Source organism: Puma concolor, chromosome A3 (genome assembly GCF_028749965.1).
Source record: "Puma concolor isolate L17-30 chromosome A3, mPumCon1.1.hap2, whole genome shotgun sequence".
Classification (NCBI taxonomy): Eukaryota; Metazoa; Chordata; class Mammalia; order Carnivora; family Felidae; genus Puma; species Puma concolor.
The window spans coordinates 95,751,599-95,772,429 of NC_141669.1; the positions used below are offsets into that span (position 1 = coordinate 95,751,599).

A 20,831-nucleotide genomic window follows, 5' to 3' on the forward strand; every position below is an offset into this window, starting at 1 on the left:
TTGCTCCCACGTGTAGGTGGAGTAATTTTACTTACAAGGAAACAAACTAGAGAGTGTGCATTTTGTGTTATCCTGTAATGAAAAGAATGGATAATAATCATATTCCAAAACTTATTTCCTTTCCAGTATGAGAACACACCAGAAGACACCGAATAGCTTTTCCTTTTTAACTTGTTCCTGGTCGTGGGCTAGGAGAGAATGGAGAACTCCATGCCACCAGGCAGGCTCACCTTCATCCACACTTGAGAACCAGGCTTCCCAATTTCAGCAAGGGAGAAGGAAACACTTTTAAATTCACTAGACACTCATCTTTAACAGCATCAAAAGCTCTAAGGCTTTTAGCAGAGTTGAGGCTTCAAGTAAATGAACACGGAAGTCACAAATTATGTGGGGAAAATAGGGATCCTGGTTTCTTGCTGGAATCTTGGGAGATTTCTTGGTGTTTTTTCCATAGAATCCTTCTGACAGTGCGTATGCTTCACTTCCATGGGTGCATGCACAGACCCATGCAATTTCTATCCAGGGGTTTCCTAATAATATTTTGATGGGAGACTCATTTCTCTTTAGAGCATAGCATTTTATACCCAGTTCCCTCATTTGATAATATTTCTCTGAGAATGATCTGTGTATATTTTGGAGGCACATTTTTTAAAAAGTTTATTTATTTTGAGAGAGAGAGAGAGAGAGAGAGAGAGAGAGAGAGAGAGAGAGAGAGAGAGAATCCCAAGCAGGCCTCACACTATCAGTGTGGAGCCCAGTATGGGCCTTGAACCCATGAACGGTGAGATCATGACCTGAGCCAAAATCAAGAGCCAGATACTCAACCGACTGAGCCACCCAGGTGTGCCTTGGAAGCACATGTTTAAGCCAGAGCATTTAATGACTTCACTTGAAAGTATAGCTCTAAAAAGCATTAACTGCATTTATAAACGATTATTAGGCAAAGTGAATGAGATGAAAGAATAATTTGTGTTTCAGAGCTAAATAATGGCCTCAGGATGATGCTCTGGGTCTACATATGAGGCCCGTTATTCACAGATGTCAAATGGTGCTTCACTGACCCTGCATTAACATTTTCTCTTCCTAAAGAAGAGGAGCGTGCTTGGGTTTGTGTCCAGACCTTGGGGGCAATTTCTGGCCTTCATCGATCTCTGTAAGTGAAAGAATTACTCCATCTCTGTAAGTGAAAGAATTGAATGATGATCTCTTAGATCTTTCTTCTCTAGGTTTTCACAGTTCCAGAGGAACACAAGAATATCCTTGTTACCCAAATTCAGTAGAGAGATGTTTTCCCTACTGAATTTTCCATACTTTATGTTAAGGTAGTGCAAGTGTACAGTCTGGATTCTAGCATGAGAGTGACATGAGTATTCTGCTTGACACCATTGGCAGTGTTGACTGAGACTTCACTGCACCTTGCAGCCATGGCATTAGGCTATACCTGAACATATTAATAAGCCTGTGGTTTCATCTAAACCACATTTCTTTTGTATATTCTAAGAATATATTTCCAGCTGATGCATTCCTGAGACAGGATGCACAGTATACCTGGGGAGAGTATGGCTGCCTGTTCCTGTGGTACCTATATTAATTATAGGAGTGCATGTTTTACTCATTGCAGTAATTCCTACCTTAATGATATTACTTGCACAATTATGCTCTATAAGCACATTTCTAACTATCCTGTTATCTGTGATGTCAGTTACTTTTTGCTTCTGCTTCTGCTCCAGAACCTTGCAAAAGCTGAGGAGGAGTGGGGTGGAGGAGCCAATGGAGAGACTTGAGCTGGCTGCCTCAGAAAAAGCAGATTTGAACATCCTCCTATCCCACCCCATCCACCCCACTCCCGGGCCCTTATAAATTCTTGGGATGTACAAACACCTCTCTGCGTCAACTTGGCCCCCAGGTTTGGTCTCATTTCAGAGTGCTGCATCTATTTGCTCTGAGTGCACCTCATACACACGGGAGTCAGATGCAGCTATGACACTTTTGCTGTCATTACTCGCCAGCAGACCTCATTTGCTGAAGTCCCATGTCAGGAGTTAATAACTGCTCTGAGCATCTGCATCAATCTCATTAAACCAGCCTGTTGTACAAACTGTAATGTTGGAGATTTGAGGCTTATCAGGGTCACAACTAAGACAGTCATTACATAGTCAGGCTGTGGTGTCTTCAAGGCATGATTGGTACAGCTGGTAAGTCACTTCTGTCTACAACCCTCCAGCAGTTTTTTTCACCTTATGGAATAATGAATGTGTTGAATTTCCTGGTGGGGTTGCCGTCTCCCTGTTAGTCTCCCCAGTGAGCTGTGAAATGCCCATTATAGGAAGCATACATTGAAAGCAGCTCCCCCAATCCCTGGGCTGCAAGAAGGGTGTTGTGTTGGTCAGAGTAAAAGGGGCTTTATGTCCTGTCATATTGCTGAGGACTTAGGGCTGAGAGGACAACTCAGTTCATACGACAGAGGGTGAGTTCTTACTCAGTGCATCTGATCTCCAAGCACCCTGAACATCCTTGCTCTAATTTGCTAATCCCCAAAAATATTTTGAGAAAAGGCTACTTGAGGTGTGGATACCACATCACAGGCTCTGGCTTTCTTCCCACCCCAGAAACAACAGGTCTTTCCATTTTAGACTTCCACAATTTCCCAAGATCAGGAAGGATGTCCATTCACAGTGCTTCTATTCAGTGGTGTACTGGAGATTATAGCCAGAGCATTCGGGTAGGAAAATGAGATAAAAAGAATCCAGTCTTGAAAGCAAGTAGGAAAGCTACCTATATTCACAGGCAATATAATCTTGTATATAAAAACCCCAAGGAATTGCAACATTCACAAAAATCCCCTATTAGAATAAATACATTAATTCAGCAAGATTACAGGATCTATATACAAAATTAACTATGTTTCTATGCACCACAGTGGACAGTTTGAAAATGAAATTAAGAAGACAGTTTCATTAATAGCATCAAATGAATATTTGAACAAAATATTTAGGAATAAATATAACTTAGGAAATGAAAGAGATACACTGAAAACCAAAAAACATTGCTATAAGAAATTAAAGAAGACCAAAATAAGTCAAAAAATGACCCGTGTTCCTGGATTGGAATGCTTAATATTGTTAAGATGACAATACTCCCCAAATTCGTCTGCAAATTCAATGGGATCCTTATCAAAATTCCAATTTTTACAGAAATGGAAAAAGCTGATCCTAAAATTCTTAGGCAATTGCAAGGAACCTTGGATAGACAAGACAATCTTGAAAAAGAACAAAGCCAGAGGACTCAGAGTTCGCTATTCAAAACTCACTGCAGGGGCACCTGGGTGGCTCAGTTGGTTGAGCATCCGACTTTGGCTCAGGTCATACTCTCACTCATGACTTGAGGGTTTGAGCCCCACGTCAGGCTCTATGCTGACAGCTCAGAGCCTACGCCCTGTTACGATTCTGTGTCTCCCTCTCTCTATTCCCCTCCCCTGTTCATGCTCTGTCTCTGTCTCTCTCTCAAAAATGAAGATGAAAAAAGTTAAAAAAAAAAAAAAAAACTCGCTGCAAAGCTACAGTAATCAAAATGGTGCTGGTGCTGGTAAAAGGTTGGATATATAGATAATGGAATAGAACTAAAAGTCCAGAAATAAACATATATCTCTGGTCATCTGATTTCCAACAAGGGTGCCAAGACAGTTTAGTGGGAAAACAGTAGTCTCTTCAACAAGCAGTGCTGGGACATCTGAATATCCACATGCAAAAGTCTGCAGTTGTATTCCTGCCTCAGACCATATATAGACATTAATTCAAAATGGACCAAAGACCTAAATATAAGAGCTAAAACTATAAAACTCCTAGATATGACACCAAAAGTACAAGCAACAGAAGAAAAAATGTAAAAATTGTACTTCATCAAAATTAAAAATTTTTGCACAACAAAGTTTACCATCAAGCAAGTGAAAGACAACCCACAGAATGGTAGAATATATTTGCAAATCATATATTTGATTAAGGGTCTAATGCCCAGAATACATAAAAAAGTTTTATAACTTAATAGCCAAAAGACAAACAGCCTCATTTAAAAGTGGGTGAAAGACTTAGACATTTCTCCAAAGAAGATATCATAATGGCCAACAAAGCATGTGAAAAGAATAAAAGATTAGTCACTAGGGAAATGGAAATCAAAGCTACATTGAGATGCCACTTCATACTCTCTAGAGTAGTTATAATAATTTTTAAAAAACACAAAAAAATAGCATGTTGGCAAGCAAGTGGAGAAATTGGAACCCTCATATATTACTGGTAAGAATGTGAAATGGTGGGGCGCCTGGATGGCTCAATCGGTTGACTGTCCAACTTCTGCTCAGATCATGATCTTATGGTTCATGAGTTCGAGCTCCACACCAGGCTGTCTGCTCTCATCTCAGAACCTGCTTCAGATCCTCTCTCTCCCTCTCTCTCTGCCCCTACCCAACTCTCTCTCTCTCTCTCTCTCTCTCAAAAATAAACAAAAGACTATGAAAGGGTGAAGCTGCTGTGGAAAACAGTTTATTCCTCAAAAGTTAAACATAGAATTACCTTATGAACCAGCAATTCCATTCCTAGGTATATAGCCCAAAGTATTGACAGTAACTATTCAAACAAAAACTGGGTCACAGATTTTCATAGCAGCACAATCACCAAAAGGTGGAAACAACCTGAATATCCATTAACTGATGATTGGATAAACAAAATGTAGTATATCAACACAGTGGACTATTATTTAGCCACAAAAAGGAATAAAGTATTGCTACATGCTGCAACATGTATGAACTTAAAACACCTGCCCAAATGACAGAAGCCAGGTTAAAACAAAAACAAAAAAACGTCATGTGGTGTATGTGTCCGTATCCTGAAATGTCCAGGATGGGCACATCTGTAGAGACAGAAAGCAGATTAGAGGTTGCCTATAGGCAGGAACGGTGAAGGACTGCTAATGGGTAGATGGTTTCATTTTGAAGATGTTCTCAAATTAGATAGTGGTGATGGGACACAATTTTATGAAAATGCCGAAAACTACTAAAATATACACTTTAAAGGGTGATTTTTAGTACATGTAAATTATATCTCAATAAAGCTCTCCCTGGTCACATTTTTCCAGCACTTACACAAGTCTCTGCTTCTTCTCCAAACAGATCACACCATACTCGGCCCTTTTAAACAGATAATGTATAGCACATACTACCTATTCCTTGACTCAGATCTTGAAAGTAATCTTTAGCTTTGTCCTGCTATGTGTTTAGTGTCAGTGACTTCTCTGGAAGCTCCGTGCTTAAGACATGATCTGCCATGCTTCTTTTAAAGGCCATAATCATAAAGGCTTTATTTTTATCAACAAAAATCCTACCTGAACCAATGTAGACCATGAAGAAGCCAGGTAGCAGCTTGAGGTATGTAAAGAGCGTCTTCTGCACAGAGCTGAGGGAGCAAAGTCCTACTAGCAGAAGCAAGTGGCCCAGGCCTTGAGACTTTGAAGGATCTGTTCTTGTAACTAATTTTTCTTTCTTTTTTTTTTTTTTTTGGTCACTCAGCATTTCTGAGCTTTGCTAATAGAGAGATAATTGATACTTTCAAATATGTTCTTGAGGTACTGCAGGATTGTGGCTGCCTTTTTGATTGTTAAAGTTTAAATTATATTCAGGGTTAGTGTTAAAAGTACCCTTTTACATTCAAATATTTTTATAATTAGTAATTACACTTGGGTGTGGAATGAGTTGAACCTTTTCATTAACCAGATTAATGAGATAACCAGATCTGAACATTCTCCCTTTTACCAAACAAAAGAGCTCCCTCTAGAATTTTCTAGATAAAAGGCAGGTACGTTCCCTGAAAAATGGTGAAGTTATTCATTACGCAGCATTTTATTTTTCTTAAAGTAAAAAATTAAAGAAGCAGTTCAGTGATTCTGTATACATGAGTTTTATTTCTTAGCAGCTCTGTTTGCCTTCCTGGAAGGTCTGAGTGACTTTAGGTGGCATAACCGGACCCGTCTGCCCCTGAGGAGCAGGCGCGAGTCCGCTAAGGAAAGGCAGGGAGACAGATGGTCGGCTATTGTGTTACAACCATCATCTGCTGGGCCATGAGCAAATATTAAGTGAATAATATATATGTAATTGGTGTGAAAGTACAGTTGCAACATTTCTAATTCCGTTTGAACGATGGCTACTTCTTGAACATTTCTGTTTCATAGAACACTATATTGAAATGTTTTTGTTTACAGGGTTAATCCATTTTAAACTGCTTTAAAGTGAACATTTTCCCCCATTTTTGACACCACTGTGCAATATTTTGAATTGAAATGGCCTGTAATGGCCCTTTTTTTTTATTTTCCATAACAACATGAGCACTAAATTATAGCTGTGCAATTATGTAAACAATGGAAATGCTTCCAGAATGAATCCTTCCTTTTAAATTTTCATTTTGTGTAATTGTTGGAAGGTTTGGAGCCATAATAAACAAAATTATTTTACACATTTATCGTTCTAAAGGTCAATTATAAGAGAACTAAAGAAACAACACTATGCAAAATGAATAAACCAATTTCTGTTGCCATCACCATATGTTTTTCTTATCACTTATGGTTTTTCCAGTTACTGTGTACATAGCATTCAATTAAAGCGATTCATTTACCAGGCTGAATGCGGTTTGTGTTTATAGAACGGTGCTTTGGAGGAGAGGAAACAACATGCCTCTATTTGAATTACCTGATTTTTTGTAAGATCAGTGATAAGAGACAGATGTTCTCACCAGTTACTTTCTCATAAGCTGGAATCTTTTGATAAGCTGCAAATTCACAATTATTATCTTACAGTGCAGCTTTCACACTCACTGTGTAGCATGCGTGTGGACTTTTAACCAGAAACAGGAGAAAAATACTAGTTTGGTGGTCTTTTTACTATATGGCAGCATGTTGCAGAATGAATTTTATTTCCTTTGAAAAAAACATGTGAAAGAACTTTGTGCTTCACACGGTCAGTTCTCAAAAATACGCCTAATTCCTGTTTTAGAGTCCATTTTTCATTGGACTTATTGTTTAGCTTATTGTTTTTAGTCTATTTAGAGTATGGAAAAAGAAACTAATTTTTGCTACCAGAGTCACTTGTTTCAGGCAAATTCTAGAACTCCTTAGAAAAATGGAAGCTAGAAAATCTAAAAATACCATTTTCCTGTTTTGATTTTATTATTTGCCTTAGAAATTATATACATTATAATGGCTATAATGCTTTGCTAGGAATGTTATTTGAAAGCACTAATGTCTAGAGGTTTTTAATATCTGGGATAATGTCAACTAAGAGTCTTATTTATGCCACCTTCAAAATCTTCTAAAATGTTCTTTCCGAATATCAGCAAAATAATAGTCCAGAGAATTCTACAAACAAAACCTACGAAGTAAATTCTAGAAAGTAAAATCCTTCAGAGTCCTTCCTTTTTGAAAAAAAAAAAAAATCATTTTTTTTACTTGTCACCGTCTTTACTCCTGTATGGTACTTTTCAGTTCAGTTTAGAAAGGCATGTGTTCACATCTATGTCATTAGATAGGACTCTGTGGGAGGGAGTCATCCCATTTAATGGAAGAGAAACATGAAGCTCTAGGCATGACATGATCTGCCTGCAGTCACGTACACTCGGCCTTGAACCTAAGCCTTGAGACCCCAGTCCCAGTGCACTTTTCATCACACCAGGGTTTGAGTGCAGGGGCATTTCCCACTGGTAGTCACAGGAGAGGTTTCACTAAACAGCCTCCAGTCATCCAGGAAGAACGATGGCCCCTTTCCTCATCTCCATCAGTCCTTGATACTCTCTCAGCTAGGCTAGTTGGAGCAGGTACAGAACTCTCACACCACCCTGAAGACCAAACCGCCCTTTGTAACAAGGGGAGCCTCCATCAGTGATATGTAGCAAAAATTCAGTAGCCTTGATTTACTGTTACTGTATTGACATAGGACTATTTTCTACTTGTGACATAGGACACTGATTTTCCAGAATAATATTATTTAAGTTTAAAAAAAATGAGTTGCTTTGAAAAAGAGACAGATAATGTTCACTTTGGATGTAAATTTGGCAGAAGGCATGAGGTTGTACATGAATAATTTGACCATTTGGGAAGCACAGTCCTGTCTATATATGAAGACTTGGAATCTGTGCAAAAAGTTTCAGAGTCTCAAGATTTTTATTTTTTCAGAGATTCCAGCAATAGCTATGATCTTACTGTGATTAAAGTGGGAGGAGAAGGTGAAAGAAGATTCTACTAGATACGAGTGGAGCCCTCAATGGATCTCCCTCCATTGAGTATATGCAGCTGTTCTCTTTTAAGCACCACACAGTCATTCCTAATTTTAACATGTCATCACAAAGACAGAATCTTTGGGTTGTTCCATTTCAGTATGGACAAGCAAAATAAGCAGGCATATGGCCATAATTTGGCTGACTAGCCATTCAGTTCCCTCTTTGACTCCCACATTACCCCTACCCCAGTGCTGCCTTTAACTGGCGACAGCTACCCAGGCCCCACTTCTCCTCAGGGCTCTGTCTTACGTGGGTGGCATAGTAGGGTAGGCTAGCCATCTGTTATTTTGCCCTCTCTTTCCAATCTTCTTGCCCATAGAAACAGGTTCCGTTGAAGTGACTGGCGCAGATCCAGAGGCGGGGAGCCGTGTGACTCTATCTCGGCTTCATGTGTTTCTGCTGTCTTTAGCATTGGTGGCAACTTAGTAATTTTTGGTGCATGCCCCATTTACAGAGCACTTCACTTTTACACACATGAATCTTATGAAGCAAAATGATTTCATTTACAAATTCTGGCCTTAGCTTGTTAAAGGATTTAGCTCCTAATTCCCATAAACTTGTCACAGAAAATTTTTTTTAATTAAAATTCTAAATTCCAGTGGTGAAAATGGCTTATTTAAGTTTGTGCCAAAGATTTTAAAAATCTTCAGGGTTCAAGGCTTAGTTCCTCATCTCAACAGATGGAATGAACACAAACATAACCAAGTTAACATGGTGGTTGTTTGCATTATTAATCTTCAGATACACAGCATTCTGCTACCTTGCTGGCCAGGTTGACATGAATCCTTTCAGTGTGGCATATGTCAACAGAAATGTTCTTCCATCTGCTGCCGGGTAGCTTGATGCCTGATATTCCTAGACAAGGCCCAGCACAATGCGCACCTCTGTGAGTAATTACAGGTGTGTGGTGAGGAGCCCAGGGCATTAATCAGAGGCTTAATTATGAAAAAGGTGGATCTTTTGTTCCACTCTTGGAGCATGAGTTTACTACACACTTTCTAAACTACAGCGTCCATCTGCTCAGCCCCTTAGAATGTTTGCCTTGGCTGATATGGACCCTAAAGTGTATCAAAGGACATGATTAAAGCAGGGTTAAACATTAACTTGGGAGAAGTATGGTTCAGGTTTTTCTTTCCTCCCCTCCTTTATCTGTCTGTTTACCTATCTCTGTATTTTTGGTATAGGAAAAGCTCTGCTGAAACGCTAAAACTTTAAATTAGTACTAGCTAAACTACCGCATATGAGCTCTAATGGAGTAAGCACAGGATAGTCATTTTAAGGATATGAACAGCACAATTCGTAGAAACCAAATAAATCCATTACATAGGGACAAAAACAAGTCTTGGGGAAAAAAATGTATTGTGAACACATAAAAATTCTCTTTCAAGATTAACAGATTGTGAAATGAGGTAAAGGACTTAATGTGTTAGGATTTAGTGTGTTGCTACTACTTTGTTCTAATTTAATCAAATTGAATCAGGATTATTTTATTCATTTATTTTAAGTTTATTTATTTTCAAACAGAGAGTGTGTGTGTGTATGTGTGTGTGCGAGTGGATGAGGGGCAGAGAGAGAGGGAGAGAGAGAATCCCAGACAGGTTCCACACTGTCAGTACACAGCTTGATGCCGGGCTTGATCTCACGAACCGTGAGGTCATGACCTGGGCCAGCTCAAATCAAGAGTCAGACACTTAACCAACTGAGCCACCCAGGTGCCTCAGGATTATTTTAAAGGATTTTTAAAATAGCCATAGAAAAGAAATCAGATTTTTTTTTAAAATTTTTTTTTCAACGTTTATTTATTTTTGGGACAGAGAGAGACAGAGCATGAACGGGGAAGGGGCAGAGAGAGAGGGAGACACAGAATCGGAAACAGGCTCCAGGCTCTGAGCCATCAGCCCAGAGCCTGACGCGGGGCTCGAACTCACGGACCGCGAGATCGTGACCTGGCTGAAGTCGGACGCTTAACTGACTGCGCCACCCACGCTCCCCAAGAAATCAGATTTTTTAAAATTTTGCTTCTTGGCTTGTATTTTGAGACTAACTATAGATTGAATAAACTACAAGACACATACCTCTAGTAGTTGAGTATGTTTGATTAATGTGCATGGCCTAGAAGTACGTAAGAGAAGTTTGTGGTTTTCTAATTCCCTGTGCACACACACACTCGCACAGGTGGCTTCAGAGATGTGGCCTGGCTGTGGGTGGCATGAACACTATCTGGTGGTGGAGCCCTACTCTGCCACAGGCTGGAATGTGGTGGCTGTCTCAGAACAGAGCTGGTGGGCAGGGGCCAGCCTGCCACCCACCACGGCAGGCCATTCCAGACACGGCAACACCAGGTGTCTCGGCAGTCGGGGGTCTTCATGTTGCACACCATGTAAATGGCAGCTGCTACATTTGCACTTTTACCTGGTGTTCTCACTTGTACCCAGAGCCACACTGACTGCCCGAGTGTGACCGTGCTCTATTCATTCCCATTGTTTAACACATAGAACTATCCAAAGAGTGAATATTTCCATCTCTTTGCCTACTTAAAGATTTTTTAATGAAACAGTGTGCTTTAACTTTTGAAAATTGGAGAGTTTTGAAAGTGATAGGTGTTTGCAGGTCTTATTTATATATCTACCTGAATACTCCCTGGAGCTTGTCTGAAGCTTTCACCTTAAGGTGAAAGACAGAAGTGTCTAGTCCCAATGCCATGATTTAGATTTTGGGCATGTCATCTTACAACTTAGTGTCCCTTCTCTTACCTGTACAATGGGTGCAATAGCCCTTGGACTAAGTCATCTCCCAGTACCCATTTTACTGAAAAATTTCTGTGACCCTCGTTCCCTTAGATTATCATATAGTGGCCATATATACAAATGAACTGTCTACTCTGGAATTTTGTTCTTGAAAATTACAGTTGTGCTTTCTTATCTCTGCCTCTAGGATATCTTAAATACCATTATAAGGCACTGTCCACCCCGCTTCTTCTCCCTGGGTTTGCCTGGCTTCTCAATGCTGGTGGGGGACTTCATCACGGCTGCTGCTAGGGTCCTCAGTACAGACACGCCGGCGGTGAGTATGACAATGCTCAGCATCCAAACTCCCAGGAGACTTCACAATCGCTAACAAGGTTCAGATTTCTCCACTCTTAACAGGTGTTGACTCATTAGTGCAATGTGAAACTGGGCTCTGGGGTAGATGCCCTGGCAGCTGATGTGTGAAATTGTAGGATAAGATGACACACTGGTATTGGGAAGGCGTTTCATCAAAAGGCCAGAGTGTGAAAAATCATATCCTCACTAATGTTTCAGTACATTTACACAGTCAGAAGCAGGAGTTGTCTCTTAGAGTCTATTAGCATTTTCCAGTAAATGGTGGCACACAGATGTCTGTAGTAAAGAGAGAATTTTAAGTGTACATTATCAATAATTTTTTAAATTATTATCTTGGTTTTTATAAGTCTAACAAAATATTTTTTAATGTGAGAACACTTAAATTTTAAGCAGATGATGAATACATATTATTAATTGTGCAATAAAACTCTGGCAAAATTCTTACACTAAACAATGAGAATCGAGTGGACTAAATGAACATTCATGGCTACAAAAAGATTATCTGCAATCTCCACATTTACTTCCACTATTAGCGCAATGTGTTAATGTCTTTTGGGAGAACACTCTTATACATTTACACATAAAGGGCCTCTCACTTTTGTGCTCTGTACACCTGTTACCTGTTCAGACTCATTGTTTTCCTTTTCAAATGGTGTGAATAAAATTAGCTTTACTGTTTTCCAGGGACTTGTATTGAAATCAATATGAGTATTTAGCTACCTAAATTTTGTTTGATATATTGCTACTTTTTCACTCTACTTCTGTCTCCTCTGCAGGGTAAATTCAAACTCCAACCCTGGATTTTAATTTAAGTTGTTTTTAATACCTTATGTATAGGTGGTATTTCATGCTGGTATTTTCATGTGCTAACTTTTTCTTATAAGGATAAGTTAAAAAGCAAAGGGAAGGGAAAAGAGAGAGCAATGACAGGGGAGGATAAAAAAGAAAGGTAGAAGAAAAAAGGAAGAAAGATGTTGAATTTGTTCAACTGTTTTTTTTAAGGAATAGGAAATTTTTATACTTCTTTGTTTCTGAAAAAGATTTTAAGATAATAATTCTCAAAGAACCTTCAAATTTATTTTTTATCATTCAGATCAACATTGAACAAATTCACAAGATACAGGAAGGAAAACCATACTTCTTTATTGATAGTTTCCTTACTTGATACTAGGGTTTCCTATAAAAATGCCACACCCTTTCTAGAGATGATGCCATGCATGGCAGTCATTCTCTGTGAAAACTTATCTCTTGGCTAAGTAAGATATTAAAGTAGCTTTCCAAAATATATTTTTTTAGAAAGAGAAAGAAAATATGGTCATGTGAATGTAAAAGTTACATGAAAGAATAGTAACTATTAATTGCCTTGAATTTCTCTCTTAGTTTAAACTTGAAGTTTAAAGTTGTAGGGGAACTGGTGATGGGGCACACCTACTCAGTCAAGTTTTTGGCTAACACAAGTTAAATACAAGTTTGAAGTACCCTTGCTACGCCCTGCTGAGGGAAAGAGAAACGCACACACAGGTCACCAAAAGATGGGTTGGAGCTTGTGCTCAGCAAACATTCTTCACAGTAGCCTAAAACTAGAACTAATCCAAATGTCCATCACCAGTGGGACAGATCAGTTGTGTGCATATAGGACAGAGTATTGCATATATTCCCCTTCCCATGCTTTACCCTGGAACTCTATAGGGTCGGACCTGGGTTCCATCCCAGTGTTGCCTTGTATTGTTCTCTAACTTTAGACAATATGCTTAGACACATGAGCCTCATTCTCCTCATTCTCCTGTGTGTAAATTGGGACTCATCCTAGGCTCAGTGCTTAGGCCAAAAAAGTATTGTCATTTACCACATTCATTGAATAAAGCTGTGTAACAACTCCTTAATTTTATTTAAGATCTGATGTTTTATATCTAGTTGTTATATAGCCTAGCACGCAATCTAAAAATCCACAGTTAAAGCCAGGCTCATGTACAACACAATAGTTAAGCCACTCAGGGGAAGGTATCAATCTCAATGAAGTCTAAACCAGGATTGTCTGATGGGTAAGTCTAAAAAAAAAAAAAAAAAAAAAAAGATTGATGGATAAAGGGCAGCAGATAATGAGGGCCAACAAAGCAAGGCTGTTTGAGAAATGTTTACTGTGGGCCTACTACATGCTGGGACCTGGCCTGGCTGAGTATGACAGGCCCCTAGCCTCAAGGAACCAGATGGGTACACCAAGTGTTTAATGTTTGTGCATGAGTTTCTAGCAGCCACGGTAAAATCACATCCAGAACCCACGGGGGCACCAACTGAGGAAGTGTTCATTCTGCCGGGTAAGAGGTGGAGGGGAAGACATACATTAGAAAGGTCTTCATGGAAGAAGTGAAGCTGAAGCAGAGACCCGAAAGACCATCAGTGTCCGTCAGATAAACAGGGACAGCAGCAGCCTCCCCTTATCTCAGGATGGTATTTATTGAGCACCCACTGAGGTAGAGAAATGATGAAGACCACCTAACCCCTGCCTTTGTGGGGGTTACAAATATTAACAGCTCAGAAAGTGATGTATGCACAGAAAAAAACCCAAAGCAGGGATGCTGGAGACCTCAGAGGTGGAATGACACAATGTTTTGAGTTTTCTTCTTAACATAAAATAAAGGAAAGGAAAGGCCTCGGATAAGGGGACAGAGTGCTGGTGATGGGGTAGGGTTACACAGAAGGACAGGACTGTGGTCTAGGTGGAGCTTGTCAGTGTGAGATCCCTCTGGACCCCTGAGGTGAGATGACATACAAACCTGGACTTCAGGTGGGAAGTCTGGTCTAGACAGAAATATTGAGGAGTCCAACATTTAGGAGGCATTGAAATCTTGGGGCTGAATATCCTTTGGGAGTGAGTATAGATCTGAGAGAGAAGAGGGCACAGAACCACACTCAGTATCCCAGAGTTTAGATCCTGAGAAAACAAGGTGTTCCAGCACTGAGACTGTCAGACCACCTTAGGAGCCAAGAAAGGTGTCCCAGGGCCAAATGGTGCAGGTGTTGTTCCCAGGCACGAGGGAGCTAGCACCTACATCGTCACTGGCGTGGGGTCAGGTGAGGAAAGGCCTGGGTGGTGACCACAGGTCATGTAACGGAACTGTACTCACTGACGGACTTTGGCTAGTCTTAACATTTTCAGTTTGCTCTAGTGGTTTCAAATCTTCGTATTTAAAAAATGAAATAAACCATTAAAGATACAGCGACTTCATCCCTGATGCTATGGCTGCACTCATAGCTGCCTTCACTCTGGCCTGTACTGCGCTTCAGTGACTGACACTCTGCTCTCCCTGAGAGCATCCATCACCCCACACTCCTGCTCCATTCTGAGGGCATCACTGCTCAGGTAGAATGAGATGGGAACTGTGCTATGTGGCCCTGGGGGTTATTCCCTGAGAGCCCTGGGTGTCTTTCTCAGACTCCGCCCCTGGGGAACTCCAGGGCCTGTATGGCATCCCAGCTCTGTGCACCTGGGGCCTTTTTCAGGTCCATGGGTGCCCGGGTCCTCTGCCTTTTCTATTTCCACTGCCCGTACCATGCCTCTCACCCCTCACCTCACTCCCTCACTCCACCAGCCTGGCTGGCTCCTGTGGCTTATGCGACTTTTAGCAGCAGTTGGTCTTAGTGTCCCTAACTATCCTGAACAGAACAAATCATTGCCTCGTTTTGGTTCCCATAGAGTATCTCTCTGTGTGTTTTATATTGTCTTTTGTTTACCTGTGTGCTGATGAGAACCAGGCGAGGTAAAAGATGAATGCTCTGCGTTCTTGTGATATCCCTACTCTATGCTCACGTAGCAAGTGCTTTCCTGAATTACATATAACCGCTATTTGCCTTTCCTCCCACACTCCACATGCTACACTGCCATCTCTCTGGGGGAGGGAGACTCCCTTTCATTTCCTACCCTGGGTGCTTAACAATATAGACCCAGTGTGGACCCTGGAATTAGATGGCCTCAGTGCAAATCAGGGTCTGTCACTTGAAAAGCCACTGAATTTCTCCGAGCCTCAGTTTTCTCACTTGTAAAGTAGAAATGATAATAGTATCTAGGTCATTGGGTTGCTGAGGGTATTCTAGGAGGAAATGCTTGTACAGCATTTAGAACAGTGCTTACTTAGCACTGAGTGAGAGCTCTGTGTTTGCCACCATTATTATAATTGCTAGATAGTAGTAGGTAGACAGAAAAACGGATGGCTGGGTGGCTCAGTCGGTTAAGCATCTGCCTCTTGATCTTGATCTCACAGTTTGTGCTCTGCGCAGAGAGCGGGGGGCCTGCTTGGGATTTTATGTCTTCTCTCTCTCTGCCCCTCTCCTGTTCATCCCCCCCCCCTCAAAAATACATAAACTTTAAAAAAAAAAAGATGGACAGATGGGAAGGTGGGCGAATGACATACCTCTGTAATTGTGGTGTCTGCCTTATTCTTGGCTAATCATAGCTGCTAGTGAGTGTTGGCTGAATTGAAATCTTGTGAAATGCCTCCTTTGATATATTCCTTTATTTTTCTACTGGATTTTTTTAATTTAAATATATGAAATTTATTGTCAAACTGGTTTCCATACAACACCCAGTGCTCATCCCAAAAAGATGCCCTCTTCAATACCCATCACCTACCCTCCCCTCCCTCCCACCCCCCATCAGCCCTCAGTTTGTTCTCATTTTTTAAGAGTCTCTTATGCTTTGGCTCTCTCCCACTCTAACCTCTCTCTCTCTTTTTTTTTTTTTTTCCTTCCCCTCCCCCATGGGTTCCTGTTAAGTTTCTCAGGATCCACATAAGAGTGAAAACATATGGTATCTGTCTTTCTCTGTATGGCTTATTTCACTTAGCATAACACTCTCCAGTTCCTTCCACGTTGCTACAAAGGGCCATATTTCATTCTTTCTCATTGCCACATAGTACTCCATTGTGTATATAAACCACAATTTCTTTATCCATTCATCAGTTGATGGACATTTAGGCTCTTTCCATAATTTGGCTATTGTTGAGAGTGCTGCTATAAACATTGGGGTACAAGTGCCCCTATGCATCAGTACTCCTGTATCCCTTGGGTAAATTCCTAGCAGTGCTACTGCTGGGTCATAGGGTAGGTCTATCTTTAATTTTTTGAGGAACCTCCACACTGTTTTCCAGAGTGGCTGCACCAGTTTGTATTCCCACCAACAGTGCAAGAGGATTCCTGTTTCTCCACATCCTCTCCAGCATCTATAGTCTCCTGATTTGTTCATTTTGGCCACTCTGACTGGCGTGAGGTGATTCCTTTGATATATTCCTAATTCCAGTAGTGGACAAACAAGTGATTTTGTATCACTAGATGTCAATCACTATGTGTTATTTTGCAAAGTAGTTCTTGGTGAGACAGGAAATTTGGTGGATGGTGTGTGCTCTTTCCCTGCCTTCTGAAATTCAGCCCCAACCCTTCTCCCTTATGAATTTTTGTTAACTGTCTTCACAGCAAAAATAATATTAAGTTGATATCCCTTACCCTGCCTTGTCAAGAACATTAAGACTAAAAACACATAAAAATAAAAGGTAAAAGTCATAATTGAGTCATTTGCTTTTCTGAATCTGAATGCATCTGCATACCAGTTTTCACAGTGCTTTTTTGTATTCAAGTATAACGTTATTTTCCATTCCTTGGAAATTTGCTTTTTCATTTAGACAAACCTGTCTTGTTTAACTGTTCACCTGGAAGAAAATAACCAGCCTAATTTGATATTTCTTATCTAGGATAAAATAAAGATTCCCTCTTGAAATCATGAAAAAGTAAAGTCTGTTGCTTAAGTAAAGTTTCTGGCTTAGCAAAAGAAAAATGAGCACTTTCACTTTTTTGTGTGCAGGCACCTCATTCAGAAGCTCTCACCATTCTTGGTTCTCTTGTCTGCTTTCCAAACACCTACCGGGAGATCCCTTTGCTGCAGTCTGTGCCGGAAGTCAGTGAAGTCATCACAGGAACCGAAGACGTCAAGGTACCTGCTACCTTTGAGTGACTCTCAGGTTTATCATCTTCTAGTTCCAGCTCTGTGGCCATCGCTTCCATTATTGTGCATTGATCCCCTTATCCCTGAAAGTTCTGCTTTATTGTTTAAATGTTTCAGTAGTTGTTGTTTTCAGGGAATTAAATGTATCCGAATCAGAGCACATCGCAGTTATAACTGATAGGCTCCTTGGGTGTTTTTTATTAGGTCTGTTTATCATGCCTATGGATCCTAATTATGTAATGAATCATCCTTTATAATAATTTTAGGTTCAATTGTGCTGCATTAGTGCATCCAATGAGTTTATAAGGAATAATTGAAATAAACTAAATATTCAGTCCTGTTGTTAGCCTGATTAAATACTACTAATCATTTGAAATGTCAGGTTATTCATTCCTTAGAGAATAAAAGTAAGCATTTGTTCTCTCTTCAACTGACTTTGAGGCAAACAAATATGCTTTTCAAATCTCAGAATCTATCTTATCTACTTACGGTACATAATTATAATATATAATTTAATGTACAATATATAATCTAATTAAAGTAAAAGAAAACCGAGCTTTTCCTATCTGAAGTCTCAGTTGCTTTGCTAGGTTTTTATTGTGCACCCAGAAACCCTCTTCCCTACGCTGGCTTAATTGCCCAGGGAGGCCCTGGCTGAGACTGCAACCAGGCTGCTCCCCCGAGCCCTGTGTCTCTTCCCCCCAGGTCCTCCTTGGTCCTTCAGGAGCTCCTGACTTCCAGGAACACAGTCAGAACATGTGGGAAACCAACTACTAAACAAAGTTTTTATTTTACTTAATTTTTTGTTTTTAGCATTACCTCATAAATATTTTACTGAAGAATGCCACAGAGGAACCAAATGAATGTGCAAGGTAAATGTTGACAAAAAGGTAAACTATTTTAGGATTTTAAAATACAAATTTATGTGTGAACAGTTAATGTTAAAAAAAAACACTTTTTCACATTACTCATACACCCACTAATAAGTATACTAAAGGGGCACCTGGGTGGCTCAGTCAGTTAAGCATCCGACTCTTGATTTCAGCTCAGGTCATGATCTCACAGTTATGGGATCAAGCCCTGTGTCGGGCTCCACTCTGAGCATGGAGCCTGCTTAAGATTCTTTCTTTTTGTACCTCTGCACCTGTCCCTGCTTGTGTGCACATGCTCGCTCTCTCTCTCTCTCTCTCTCAAAAAAAAAAAAAAAAAAAAAAAAAAAAAAAAAAATTTAAGTGTAGTAAGAATTATGTCGAGAATGTGCTTTACTTAATTTTTTAAAAGTGTGCCGTTATTAAGTGAAAACAGTAAGGTGCAGAAGGTTATTATTACATTTTGTGAAAGAAAAAACAAGATTACAAATATATATGTGCACTCCCTGTTATTTTTAATGAAGAAGAAAATGGAAGGATAAACCAAAAACTTATACAAATGGTGTATGTATAGGGTAGTGATTCTCAACCAGAGGTGATTTTGTACCCCAGGAGACATTTAGCAATGTCTGGAAACATTTTAGTTGCCTCTGCCAAGCATCTAAGGTCGCTGGCAGTCTGTTACCAAGATAGGTTTTCTGGGCCACCTACATAATGAAAAGTTGCAACCTGTTCTTCCAGGGCAAAGCCCAAAGCTGGGAACACTGGTGGAGGGAAACACTATTTTCTTATCCCCTGCCTCCAACCCCATAAGGTCACCAGAAGCCCAGCTAAGCCTCTTGCTGCCCGGGAATCAGCTCCTACCCTGTTCTCTTTCTAACAGCCCATCAACCATCACCACCTTGTCAGCTCTTTGATGAATTTAAGAGGATTTTTTTTTTTTTTTTTTTTGGCGGGGGGGGGGGGCGGTTATTTTTTTTACTAACTTCTTCAGTGGCTTTGGTGGATGGTTTAGTACACGTTTTCTAGTCTTCCATTACCAGAAGTTATAAATTCATTATCAATTTGTTCATATTAGAGTAACCTTGAATTTGGGGATAAACTCAATGTGGTTTATACAGTACTGGATCTGATTTGAGTAACATTTTGTTGAGTAAAGTTCCATTTATATTTATGGCCTGTAATTTTCTTTCCCCATCCTGTCCTTATCAGGCTTGATTACAGGGTTATGTCTTCTTCCAAAACGAGTGAAGTATTGTTTCATTCTCTTAAGTCAGCAAGAGTTTTTGTAAAATTAGAGTTTGTGCTCTTGTGTATTTAGACCTTGATGGTAAAACTATCTAAGTCTGGTTATTTATGAGAGGGTTAACCACTGACTTGTTTTCTTCCATAATTGTTTAGGAATTTTAAGGTTTTATTTTATTTGACAGCTTAGATAAACTAAAGTTGTCTAGAAATTTGTCCATTCCTTCTAAGTTTTGAAATACCCTTGCATTCATGATGGCTCCATTATCCTTTTGCTATCTTTTCGTAGCTCTATGCACTTCTTAATCTCTGACCCTTTTCTGTATTCTCTGATTTTTCTCACACATCTTGCCAAAGGTCTGTCAACTTTGTTAGTCTTTTCAAAGAATATACTTTTGTCTTTGTTCCAGCCTCTTTATTCTGTATTTGTTTTTATTTTCTACTTTCTGCTCTTTTTTATGTTTTCTTCTGCTTTCTTTACATTCTGCCACTCATTTTCTTTTCATCAGTATATTAATTCTGATATATGCCAGTATATTCATTCAGTATACTAATTCAGCCTTTCTCCTTTACAGATACCAACATTTAAGTCCCTATGTTTATTTCTAAGTGCCACTTTATCTGAGTTCTCTATGTTTGATATGTAATATTTTTCCACTGAAATTTTTTCCAGTTTCCATTATGATTCCTTCACTGAGTCATGATTTATTTAGAAATATATTCCTTCATTTTTAAACACATGGTTATTTTTATTTATCTTTTTGCTGCTGATGTCTTAAAGGCATTGTAGATTAAATATGTTGTCTGCCAAGCAACAATCTTTGAAATTGTTGAGATTTGCTCTATGGCTCAATATGTAGTCATTTTCTGCACATGTCCTGTATATGGTTGAAAAGAATGTGTATACCATTTCTTCAGTTGTTGGGTGTAGTGCTCTAGATGTGTCCATTTGATTAATTTTTTAATCATGTCTTTCAAATACTTTAAATCCTTTCTAATTTTTTCATCATCTTGATCATTAACTGAGAAAGATGGATTAAGATATCCCACTATTATGGTACGTTTATTTCCCTTATATATCTGTCAATTTTTGTTTTATATATTTTGAAGCTATATTATTAGCTGCATAGAAGTATAGAATTATCAAATCTCTATATAGAATCCCATCTCTTTTATTTATTTTTGAGAGAGAGAGAGACAGAGTATGAGCAGGCGAGGGGCAGAGAGAGACAATCCGATGCAGGCTCCAGACTCTGAGTTGTCAGCCAGCAGAGTCCAACATGAGGCTTGAACTTGTGAAACCTCAAGA

General features: G+C 39.6%; 1 protein-coding gene across 7 annotated transcripts in view; it reads left to right on the top strand.

Moving 5' to 3' along the window:
* The window catches only part of RALGAPA2 (Ral GTPase activating protein catalytic subunit alpha 2), a 328,194-nt gene that overhangs the window by 165,954 nt on the left and 141,409 nt on the right, over positions 1-20,831 (top strand). For all 7 annotated transcript variants that reach the window (XM_086701570.1, XM_086701563.1, XM_086701564.1 and 4 more), the window contains 3 exons: positions 11,247-11,375; positions 17,268-17,396; positions 18,222-18,280. In XM_086701570.1, the coding sequence (XP_086557696.1) occupies positions 11,247-11,375; positions 17,268-17,396; positions 18,222-18,280 (317 nt within the window). The remainder of the gene's footprint in view (positions 1-11,246; positions 11,376-17,267; positions 17,397-18,221; positions 18,281-20,831) is intronic.